At 53.9% G+C, this 12,053-nt stretch overlaps 4 protein-coding genes across 4 annotated transcripts; 3 read left to right on the forward strand and 1 right to left on the reverse strand.

Annotated features, from left to right (window-relative positions):
* Positions 1-55: 55 nt before the first annotated feature.
* Positions 56-1,734, reverse strand: A1O7_09804 (ATP-dependent RNA helicase DBP5; the record flags this gene model as incomplete). Its single annotated transcript, XM_007763789.1, has 4 exons — positions 56-544; positions 595-832; positions 885-1,382; positions 1,433-1,734. 4 exons carry the CDS (start codon positions 1,732-1,734, stop codon positions 56-58), a joined length of 1,527 nt encoding a protein of 508 aa, XP_007761979.1.
* A 619-nt stretch (positions 1,735-2,353) lies between these two features.
* A1O7_09805 (uncharacterized protein) lies at positions 2,354-4,654 on the forward strand (the record flags this gene model as incomplete). Its single annotated transcript, XM_007763790.1, has 3 exons — positions 2,354-2,395; positions 2,444-4,223; positions 4,266-4,654. 3 exons carry the CDS (start codon positions 2,354-2,356, stop codon positions 4,652-4,654), a joined length of 2,211 nt encoding a protein of 736 aa, XP_007761980.1.
* An 870-nt stretch (positions 4,655-5,524) lies between these two features.
* Positions 5,525-6,559, forward strand: A1O7_09806 (uncharacterized protein; the record flags this gene model as incomplete). Its single annotated transcript, XM_007763791.1, has 3 exons — positions 5,525-5,690; positions 5,763-5,949; positions 6,028-6,559. 3 exons carry the CDS (start codon positions 5,525-5,527, stop codon positions 6,557-6,559), a joined length of 885 nt encoding a protein of 294 aa, XP_007761981.1.
* Positions 6,560-10,906: 4,347 nt separating this feature from the next.
* Positions 10,907-11,988, forward strand: A1O7_09807 (uncharacterized protein; the record flags this gene model as incomplete). Its single annotated transcript, XM_007763792.1, has 2 exons — positions 10,907-11,310; positions 11,379-11,988. 2 exons carry the CDS (start codon positions 10,907-10,909, stop codon positions 11,986-11,988), a joined length of 1,014 nt encoding a protein of 337 aa, XP_007761982.1.
* Positions 11,989-12,053: the final 65 nt, after the last annotated feature.

A 12,053-nucleotide genomic window follows, 5' to 3' on the forward strand; every position in this document is an offset into this window, starting at 1 on the left:
TGTGATTGTGCTGTGGTGATATCTCATCCTCATACACAATGGATCCTCCACTCTTTCACATCTGCATGTTTGCGCCTTCCTTGAAATTCGAACCCGCCCTGGAACTCTTGATGATCCTAGAGACCTGTTCCTCCAGCTCATCCCAGTCGTCGGTTGTGACCTTCGTCATTGTGGTGTTGAAGTATCTCTGAATTTCCATCAGTTTCTCCCAGTCCTGCCGGTTGCTGATAAAAGTGACGGCAACACCGACACGTCCGAATCGACCGGTTCGTCCAATACGGTGAAGATAGGTCTGGGGATCTGCGGCGTATTTACCACCGCCAATAAACTTGTCGGGAACGTCGTAGTTGACGACCATGGACACTGACTGAACGTCGATACCTCGAGCAAGAACGTTGGTAGTGATCAGGACTTTTGCGTGGCCCATACGGAATGAGTCGATAATGAGATCGCGCTGTGTTCCTTCGTAACCGCCGGTCAGTGACGCGACCTTGTGGCCCTCGGCTGACATGCGTTGTTCGATGTTGAGTGCCGTTTCTCGAGTCTAGGCAATGATTAGCAGGCAGGATTTCTTCCCAATGAATGGCTTCCTACCTTGACAAAGATGATGGACGAGCCAATCGTCATCAAACCATAGAATTTGACCAGGACGTCGTATTTTGCTTGATCACTGTCGCAGTCAAGGTAGATCTGTTTGATGCCTTCGACAGTCAGATCCTTGTGTTGGAGAGTCATTTGATTCGCATTAGGAGCAAATGTCTGAGCATAGAGGACGACATTGTCTGGGAATGTGGCGGAGAAGAGAACGATCTGGACGCCTTTGGGCAGCAGTCTGCAAGGTCATTAGTGAGAAGCACAAACGGCCAGAGAAGCGCAGAACGTACGCCTTGACACGGATGCATTGATCACCGAGGCCTTGTTGATCGAGCATGTTGTCGGCCTCATCCAGAACCAGAATCTTGAGTTGTCGGACGTCCATGACTCGCTTGCGGATCATGTCCATGACTGTGCCAGGCGTTCCAACGATCACTGCCGCTTCAATTCTACGGGAGCGTGCAGCTGCATCTTGAGGAACGGCGGCTTCAACCTTGAGACCTTCGATGAACGCGCCCATAACCCTCACAACGCCTACAATCTGACGAGCGAGTTCTCTACTCGGCGCCAAAACCAACCCTTGCGGAGTCTTGCGCATAGCTTCGCTGCTGAGGTCCAGACGATGTAGGATATTCAGCACGAAGGCAGCGGTCTTACCAGTTCCAGACTGTGATTGACCGATGAGATTCTGGGGAGGGTTCATCAGGAGGAGGGGAAGGGTTTTCTCTTGGACTTTGGAGGGCTTTCGGAAGTTCATGTTGGTGACGCCTTTGAGGATTTCGTCGCTCCTGAAAACGGTCAGAATTCCCCTACGCTGCACACCCTTGACGCAACTCACAAGCCTAATTGCTCGAATGAAGTGGCAGAGTATAGAGGGTTGTTGGGGTCTGCCTGCATGTCCGCCAACTTGACCTCGACATCGAATTCCGGCTCCTGTAGCTCGGAACCTCCAAAGGGCTCTGTGGCTCCGTCAAGTTGTCCATTGTCCGCCGGCGCCGTTTCTGGCTGCTTGCCGTTTGTATCGATGGTGGTGGGAGGGTTCTCAGTGGTGGGAGAGGCGACCTCATCTGCCCACGAGGTGGACTCGGGTTTCGTCACGCGGTCTGCCAGAGAGCCGCTACCGGAGGGTGTTTCTGACATCCTTGATTGTTGCAAGATTGATCTCGGATTTTAGTGGTGAGTTGTTTGAGAAGTGGTGAAAGTGGCTTGAACGGCGCAAGTGCAGGAACTGAGGTGAAAGTGAAACAAAGAGAGACCTGTTGCCGGCTAAAAATACATCAAAATTGCCCTTGATCTGCTTGTTGGTATTTCCTCGCGTCTGTGCTCTGCCTCAACTTCAGTCAGGCTGAAAAGAGATTGTCAAATGCACCGTGAATAACCAGGCTGCTACCATGAAACTTGAAAAGCAGCTCAAAAATTTACTACTACGTTGGTGCGGGCGGGATGCGGGGTGATGCTGTACCCTTGTTAGTGTGTTTAGGCGGATTGTGCCTGGACCAAACGCGTTGGGGACACCCGTACAGCGGCAACTCTGCCCCGTGCCTCTACGAATGCTCCGATGAGCCGCCGACGTGGTGCCTGAGGCTGTGGTTTGATTGAATGGGCTTCCCCGCCAATTACTGTATTGTGCCATGCCTCAGATGCAGCGTCCCATTCACGCCGCACTGCTCCTAAGACAGATATAAATCGGAGGATTGCCGCGTCTGCGTCCGGGTCGCTGAATGATGCTGCTCGGACAGATTGATCCTCTACAATCACGATGGCTCAGCTTGCGACTGTCAGCTTCGGTGCCGAACTCAAGGTTGGTTTGGAGCGGCCGGTGCCGGCACATATACTGACACTGTTGCAGGACGGTTACAAACCGGTCGACAACTGGGTGAGCCTGGGCATCAACTGGCTCACCGAGATCCAGGAATTCTACCAAGAACGCGCGGTCATCGAGAAGGAATACAGTCAGAAGTTGACTGCGTTGGCAAAGAAATACTATGACAAGAAATCCAAAAAGTCCAGTAACCTGAGTGTTGGCGACAATCCCGCCCTCACGCCCGGTTCTCTCGAGGCGGCCTCTCTGACAACGTGGACTACTCAGCTCACAACGCTCGAAGCCCGGGCAAATGAACATGCCAAATTCTCGCAGGACCTGACGAGTCAGGTTGCCACTCCGCTTGAATACAATGCGAGGAAACTCGAAGAGCTGCGGAAAAGTCATGCCGACTACAATGCTAAACTGGTCAGGGAGAGGGACTCGTCGTATGGGGACCTCAAGAAGCTGAAGCAGAAGTATGATTCTGTCTGTCAAGAGGTCGAAAACCGGAGAAAGAAGGCCGAATCCTCCTTCGACAAGAGCAAGGCGCAGAGCACATACAACCAGCAATTGATGGAAATGAACAATGTCAAGAACACCTATTTGATTGGGATCAATGTTGCAAACAAGATGAAAGAATGCTATTACCACGAGTACATACCGGAACTGCTGGACTCACTCCAGGATCTCAACGAGACTCGTGTCTCCAAATTGAACTCGATATGGCTGGTGGCCGCAACCCTGGAGACCAACACCCTGAAGCGGAGTCTAGAGCACATGACACGCCTCTCGACAGAAATACCCAGGAACAATCCGAGCCTTGACAGCAACATGTTTGTCCGGCACAATGCTGTACAGTGGCAGGAACCGCCAGACATGGTCTTCGAGCCCTCTCCAGTTTGGTTGGATCAAGATCATATGATGACAGATGACATGTCGAAAGTATTTCTGCGTAACATACTCCAGCAGAGCAAGCCGCTCATCAACTCGCTAAAGGCAGATGCCGCTCAGAAACGAAGGGAACTGGAAAACGTCAAGCAGGCCCGCCGGAACATCCGAGAAGGTAAAGACAAACGTGATGAAGTCGCCTGCGTCGTTCAACAATTTATGGTCCAGGAAGACCTGCATGCCATCGAGAGGAAACGACTGACGGCAGAGGTGGAGACGTCGACCATCACTTCAGTCGTGGGCGATCTTAGCATGTATGGCAAAAGCCATGCCTTCAAGTCCGAGACGTTCAAGATCCCGACCAATTGTGACCTCTGTGGCGATCGCATATGGGGTTTGAGTGCAAAGGGCTTCATCTGTACCGATTGCGGTTTCACGTGCCATAGCAAGTGTCAGATGAGAGTACCAGCAGACTGCCCAGGGGAACAGACGAAGGAGGAAAAGAAGAAGTTGAAGACCGAACGTCAAGCAGCGGCCATGGCCGCTGTCGCAGCTCCTTCGCCCGTCCAGAACGGCGCCGCTGGGCCCCCACCTTTGACGAGACAAGACACCATGAACAGTCTGTCGTCCGGGTATGCGGCGAGTGCTACGAGATCATTATCGGTTGGAGTCCCGAGGATATCTACGATGGATGAGCAAATTGCCAGCTCTCCGTCAACGCAAGCGACATCGAACCCTGTTTCAGCAGGCGGCGCCCCTAGGCGGAACCGAATTGTTGCTCCGCCTCCATCGGCCTATGTCAGTGCAGCCGTCCCGGATTTGTCTTCGAACGGGAGTGCTCACCCGAGAGGTAAAATGCTCTACTCATATGAAGCAAGGGACGAGGGTGAATTGTCGCTGTCAGAAGGCATAGAGGTGAAAATACTAGAACCTGATGGTAAGTGAGCTCGACCTCCTGTCGACTTGTACTGACAAGCAGCAGACGGCGGCTGGACAAAAGTTCAAGCTGGACTGGGCAAAGAAGGCGTGGTGCCTACCGCTTATTTGGAGGAGCTGCCCACGCCTGCAAGCACACCAGCGCTCGAACGACCACCGTCCTTGTACTCCAACTCAAGCGCCTCGTTGGCCTCGTCGACCGTGGCAACCAAGAAAAAGCAAGGCCCGGCGGTGGCACCCAAGCGTGGAGCAAAGAAAGTCAAATACGTCGAGGCTCTGTACTCTTACATAGCCCAGAGTGAGGCCGAATTCGACATGACTGAAGGCGAAAAGTTCATCCTCATCAGCATGGGCACGGGTGACGGGTGGGCGGACGTGGAAAAGAATGGTGAGACAAGGAGTGTCCCTGCCAACTACATCCAAGAGGTATAGATTGGATGTCTGGAGCGGTTTGGCCATGGCATCAACTGTTTCCCAAGCGTGACTATCAACATCAGCGAAAGCATTGAAGCGCGTATCCGCAAGCTGTCTCTTTCGATTCAGCGCACTGCGCCGTGCAATGGAGGGAACATACTCAGCCCTATTGACAATCACTAGTGCGGCTTAACGCGAGCCGTGAGCTCAAAGACGGCGGAGGGGATACGAGAGATTCGTCCAGCCCCCAGTCGGCTTCGCTTGTGGTGTCAGGTGATTGGGCAACGCCAACACAGCCCGAAAGTTGTTTCCAAAACTCCGCTTTTACTTTCCACGTCTCTTTTTCAGCTCGATGGTCTTAAATGCTCAAGTTTTACTCTATTGGACGAAGCAGGTCAATATTCAATGCTCGCTGGTGCCAAGAAATCGTGGTCGACGAAGAACACGAGCACAAGGCATTCTCGCCGCCTCTGACCAACTAGCCCTGCACTGGACTCGCCTGTATCCAGAGCTTCGGTGCACCTTATCGAGAAGCTTTGAACGTCCAGGCTTGGCCCTTGCTTTGCACTCGCTCGCTAACGTCCAAGTCTCGAGCCGGCCGGAGCAGAAATGGACTTTTGGCCCACGATCACCATCCCCGTGCATGTTCCCTATCTGGCTTGACGAACGCTGGAATCCCGGTTCTTGGCCATGCAAGCCCGCAAGCGTCGAAGCCTATCTATTCCAGGCTTGAGCGCCAGGGCCAAAGATGAAGATAAGTCTGCCGCTGAGCCCGGTCCCTCTAGGTGAGGCAAGACTCCCACATACTGTGTCGTCGTAGACTGTTCCTGTCTGAAGCTTCGCAATCCAGTCCAAGCAAGAGCGACGTTTGACGCCTGTCCGTTGAAGATGGCAGACATTGCTGCTACCCTTACCCGGATTCCAAGACCTACCGCGACGACCATCCCAGCCAGCCCTATTACTGCTGCACCCTCGTTAACGCACCAGCGTGAGCTGTTCAGGAGAGACGAGACGGTCAGTGAAGACACCTGTGGCTGGGTGAATGGCGATCTGAGTGAGTTGTCCATTCAGTCTATTGCGACTCCAGCACACTTATCTGCTGACGCCTCTCTTAACCTCTCCGCAGACACTCCTTTCGTCTGCAATTATCCCTACTATCAACCCTGTCTATGGTCACCGGAGCTCCACGCAGTGGGATGCTGCGGCGGTCCCTCCACCACGGACTGCGCCTGGGTCACGTCCTGCGTGCCTTACTCGATGGTGGACAACGGTTGCGACTCGGCATGCCAGGCGAATTACCTGAACACGGTGTGGTAAGTCAGCGGATCTTCTTCGATCCCTGCTTGTCTATGGAGGAATGAGGAATTATCAGCTGACTGACCGACGCACAGTAACGAAGCTTATCCGCTCTGCGCGACAGCCACATTCGGCGGCCCGGAAGGATACACGTACCTCTCCTGCACGGACACTGTCGGCCCCACCGACACCATGATGGTAACCTACTACGGCGGCAACGCGACCTCCATCGCGGGCCTCCCGCGGTACTTCTCCGACTACTGGTACGGTAGCGGCACTGCCACGGACACGTCCTCGGCGACCAGCACATCGACATCCACGAGCGGCGACGCCGATTTCAACGATACCTTGTCCTGGTTCTCGGCGCACAGGACCGTCCTCATCGGCGCGATTGCCGGCTTTTGCGGGTTGGTGCTCCTCCTCCTTGTGGGCTGTTGTGTCATTAGGAGGAAGCGGGCGAGCCGAGGCGTTTACAGGCCTGCGAGCCAGGCTGGGCCGGTCTATACGATGCAGGCGCCAGGGCAGGGCCAGGAGCAGTTTCCGATGATGCAGTATCGCGGGTATGGCTCGGAGTATGACATTCAGGGAGCCGGTTACGGGAGGGTCTACGTCGGTCCGAATAAGTGAATCCTCACCCAATGGTGGAGGGTATATCTCGCTGCGGACAAAGTGAGGCGATGTACAGAGTAGTCTCTCACATCGGCTACAGCAGCTTGGACTTCTGGACGTCCAAAGCAAGAAATGTCTCCCGCCACGTCGAGTTTACCTTAGGCCTCGTGTAACCTACACCGTGGGTGGGGATGGGCGCCTTATGTGCAACCCATCGGATCTCCCATGCATGAATGAATTAGTCTGCAGATCTTCAAGCCACTTCAAGCGAGTGTCTAACGTCGATTCCATAATTCCCGACTTGCCTTTCGATGAATGTTAACTGTGAGGCTTGGCCCAAGATCAATATCAGCGCCGAGCGGTAACGTAGCTGGCGAGCTACCTAGTTAATTAGCCACCCCTGCGATTGCGCACCAATATATAAAACAGTGCGAACGGTGACGGTACAAAAGGCGCAAGCCCAACTGAAATCACTAGAGCCCGTCCAGTAGAACAGACAGGCGAGCAACTCAACGCACCCCACATGCGAATCAACAATAACTCAACATAACGTGGTAATTAAGTCAGCTTACTTACATCTCCATGATCGAAGACCGACCATCGATCGTATTAGCGGGAGACGGTACGAAAGGCCGACATAGCTAGGTGAGGTAGGTAGGTAGTCTACTCGCACAGAGTACTTACTGTCCTGCACTGTACAGTATGTCACACTTACGCAGGTTGGTTCGCTCCCGCGCGTTGCAGGCTTGCCTTTACCTGTGTATGTGATTTGGCTGGTCGGGAAAGGAGGCGGGGCGACATTGATGCCACGGAATGACTGGGTGCTGCGCCAGTACGGAGTACAGTACATACTCTATGTACTGTTGTATGGCGTACGTCGCTGGGTAGTACATGTACAGTAGCGGGCGAACTGTACACGCTGCTATGTAGTTATCGAACTTCATGGCCACGCACGCAGTGCTGTGTACGTATGTACCTCGTAACCACTGCAGCCGCGACTACCAGCCTGGTTAACCTGATAGTCAACTCTCCCGGCATTCGTTCGGGTCGGAGAGGCTTGAGGGTGGCTTGGACCCGAAGACTCATTCCCAGCACCCCCAGGGCTGTCTGTATCGTACTATACCGTGACTTGTGCGATCTCTTCCCCGAGCTGTACTCGTACCGGTACTGGTACAAGGGCGATGAGAAGTCGACGATGGCGGATGAGAATCTGCCACGTGGTGGGCACCAATGTCACCACTATAGATACGTTGTCCGCGGCACGGACGGATTATCCGCCTGCCACGCCTTCGTGAATTGTGGCATGCAAGGTTGTGGCTTTAGGTTTGTGGAAAACCCAAAATTGGCCATACTGGCCCGTCACCCACCCGTCACGGCCCGTAGGCTATATGTGATCGGAAGGTCGGCCCAGGACACCGTAACACGGATAGGAAGACAGACAGTGCGGATCACGGGTCGATAACCCTCGTCTATGCACCGAGAGACGGGCACACGGGCGGGATTAACCTGGCAGACAGTAGACCGCCTTTAATGGGCATCATGTGGTACTCGTGGCAGTTGACAGACAGACAGAGATGCATCCTCGGTAATCGATGACACATCTGCGGGAGTATTGGGAGGCCCTACGCACCTCGTGCGATTAACAGCCCCTGGATCCCCGCCATACATCGTGGTCAGATCGACAAGATGTTCAAAGGGTCGATTCATCGTGTTGCTGGGAACGGACCCCTCTGAGATCACGACTACTAGGTACCATCATCAATGATGTGACAGACAGGTGGGATTTGGGAGCCTAGGCGCATATGCCTTCGGGTGTCCGATCTGAGAAAGCTACCGTGTGAAAGTTCAACCTGAGAAGAGAAAGGCTAAAGCCATTGACTCTGCTCGTGACATGGGCTGCGCTTTGTGTACACCAGGCCTCGTGGGGAAAGCTCCAGAATTCTTCAGCTCGATACTAACAAAAGAACGAGACAGCGGCCGCGAATAGTATTCGCTCTGCGCGTGTCGCTGATCAGTGGACGGCAGGGAACGAAGCCAATGGCTTTCCGAGAATGTGGCGCAGTGGTGCCGGCACATGGAAGGATGTTCCTTGGACTCGATGCTGACGACCCCAATATTGTGGAAGGCTGTGGGCCTTGGCGGCGTTTGTGACGACAAGGCCATCGGATCGCTCAAGTAGCGAAACCGACAGGGGCGCCATTGCACGTCCGTGCTACCGATCCTGACCACCTCATCAAGATCTGGAAAGCGTCGCCAGAGTACAAGGCGAAGTTGACGTCTCGGTCGACCAGCAATTCTGCTTCCTTCAATGAGCTTGGCTGATTCACCGAAGCTGAGGAAATGCCCCTGAATCTGCATGAGGCTTCACAGGTCAAGTTGACGAAAGGTTGCGACCACGAGATGATGTGAGTCCTCCGGAGCATTGTCCCGGCGCAGAAACTTACCCTACCACCTTCCCGTCCAGGCACATATCGGAAGGTATGAGGCGACCGATATACTTTGCTCATGGCCAGCATGCCCACGGGCTAGCAGGCCATCAGAAGACCGATCCACCAATTGAATGAGGCTAAAGGGATAAGGGACCTGACCCTGAACTCGTTGGCTCCCGCACACAGTGCTCACCGGACCCGAAGAGGATGAAATTTCGGGAGTGCCAATTCTTTTCAGCACAGAAGTTTGAAGTCTAAATAAGGAGCAATGTCAAAGAGAGGTAGATTGCATCTGGTGAAGTTGGGTCGGGAGATGAACTCACCCTTGACGATTCGGTCCGGCGTCCCAGGAATTTGGAACCGATTGCCGACCCAAAGAATAAAGTTCACTCAGCAGGCGCACGCCTTCCGTCCTTAATCCGGGGGATTTACGCTCTGCAAGTGAGGGTCGAACCTTGATGATCGATCGCCACGCGTTTGGGGACGGAGATCACGTACGGAACCAAACTTCAACAAGGATGGCGCCTTGAGGTTGTTCAGACTTGCGGCGGATTCTGCATCCAACCTTCCTTGCACTTCCTCGTCCGTCATTTGGGCGCCCGCATTTCCGAGGATCAGCTTGTCATCCAGTGCGATCTCGAAGGTAAGGGTGAAAAGACTTTTGGGTTTGACTAAAATCCCTGAGATGTATCTTTGTTGCGACTCTCTCGTGCGTGACCCATGCGTCTCGCCAGATGCCAATTAGCCACCTGCAGCGAGGACGGCACAGGTCTGGGATCAATAAATATAGTTCGGTGAAAGCTGCGGAGGGCAATGGCGAGGGGTGGGGAACAAAGTGAGATCGAAGGGCACTTGCTTTTGTATCACACGCGGATAGATATTAGCGCCATGTGATGGAAATAGCTGATTGCAAGGGGCATGATGAATCATGACAAATAATAACTTGGAATAAGAAATGGAGTATTTGATCCAGCTTGTCCAAGATGGCGGATTCCAAATTCCCCGGGGATGGCATCTTGCCACTAGGCGAGTTGCTGCAGAGAAAGGCCAGGTGATATGGAATGTGGCGGCTGTCAAGGACCAGCAATGCCCCGAGCAGACCAGAGGGAGCCTTGTGAGACCATGAACGGCCATGCCAGACCAAGTCCGATCCAGCCGCTACGGTAAGGACAGGGGTAGGGGTGGTAAGAGATTGCGAGATCCGGAGGGGAGGAGATCAGAAACGATTTTCGCTCCCTTACTTCGGATGCGGATTTTGCGATCCGAATTTCCAACAAGCTCGCCCGGATATGAAGGGGGCCGTACCTGTCCGGAGGGTTCGACCGTCATGTCCTAGTAGATAGTACGAGTAGCCTGTCTGGTGTTTTCCCCTCGCGGTCTCAAGTTCGGTGGTACGGGTACATAGCACTCGTACTGGCCAAGCGAATTTTCACAGCTGTCACGACCACAAATCGAACCGAAAAACGTGGTGTTCAGCTAGCGAATATATGGTGGGTCTGATGATCGATGCGCCATTGGCCCGCTAATGGCCCACCTGTACTTTCCGAGGCCCTAAGGGTCTGAGGCGAATCAAGCGGAGCCGGGTGTGGTGGAGCTCGTGATTGACTGACGCCACTGGTGCAACGGAAGATCTCAAAGGCACGGAATAATGCATCATTGGCTGAGTGCGGGGTGATCAGATCCTCCCTGTAGCGGTGCCTGCATTAACGAAGGGCTAACATGGTATATGAATACAAAGTCAAGTACCATTGACCATTGACTGACCACCATCGACCCGGGTATGTCGCCAGTGAGAACAGTCCCAAGCGTCACCACGACGGCCTGAGTTTTGCCGCACGCCCTGAACGTCCGCTCAGCTCAAACCATAGGTCCTGGAGGAGAACACGAAGATCTCTGTCTTGTTGCGTTCAAACCACAAATGTATTGAAACTCCAAGATGGCTGACGACGGACTATCACCATGTCGACTTGATCCTGCCGTAGAGGCTCGATTGGATCCGGTATACCTGGAGTTCTACAACACCCATCTTGCGCACAGGAAACCGGTATGGCACTGCACAGTCACCGAGGCTCGAAATCAGGAAGCCCCTCCACAATCGCATAGCGAACCGCTCCCCGTCGGCAAGATTCTCGAATTTTCAATACCCCGAAGGGAGACTGCTGGTCCAGACGTTCATGCCGTCTGCTTGGTTCCGCCAGGCGACGCGCCCCGCGACGGCTGGGCAGTTGCGCTCTATTACCATGGCGGAGGCTGGGTCTTCGGGCAGGCCGATACCGAAATGAACATTTGCAGTAATATGTGTGTCCGGTCTCGCGCAGTAGTAATATCTACAAACTATCGGTGAGCTGCTTTGCCACATACTCTTTGTTCTGTATTTGAGGGTTTACTGACTTGCCCTCTTCGTACAGGCTTGCGCCCGAGGACCCCTTCCCTGCCGCTATCCATGATGCATGGGAGGCGTATCTGTGGACGGTATCGGAAGCACAGAGGGTCCTCAACTTGGACCTGCGGAAAGTGGCGATTGTTGGCACGTCCGCTGGCGGCAATATCGCCGCCGTCACTGCTCAGAAGGCCGCATCGAGGCCGCAGCCTGGCGTGTCGCTAGTCTTGCAGGTCCTGGTTGTGCCTATAACAGACAACACAGCAACCCCCGAATCCAGTCCTTCCTGGAAGGAGTTTGAATTCACAGCCCAGCTCCCAGCGGCGAAGATGCTCTGGTATCGGAGCTATTATTTGCCGAACTTGTCAGATTGGGCGTCTTGGAGCGCATCCCCCCTGCTGGCTTCAGATGATGTCTTCAAGACGTTACCACCGGCGTATATCGTCGTCGGAGAACTGGATCTGCTGAGACACGATGGGGAGGAATACGCCAGGAAGCTAAGTGCCAATGGCATCCCAGCTAAGGTGAATGTCGTGGCAAAGTTGCCACATCCTTTCCCGTCAATGGATGCGATCCTGGAGGCCGGCAGGACGGCCATCACCAATATATGTGATGAATTGTGTGCAGCATTTGCTTGATGGATGAAGAAATGGCGGTTGGTGGTCGGCAGCATGCCTCTGGCTTTTGTTCGCATGCATTGATA

This window comes from Cladophialophora yegresii (genome assembly GCF_000585515.1).
Source record: "Cladophialophora yegresii CBS 114405 chromosome Unknown aczIN-supercont1.7, whole genome shotgun sequence".
Lineage (NCBI taxonomy): Eukaryota > Fungi > Ascomycota > Eurotiomycetes > Chaetothyriales > Herpotrichiellaceae > Cladophialophora > Cladophialophora yegresii.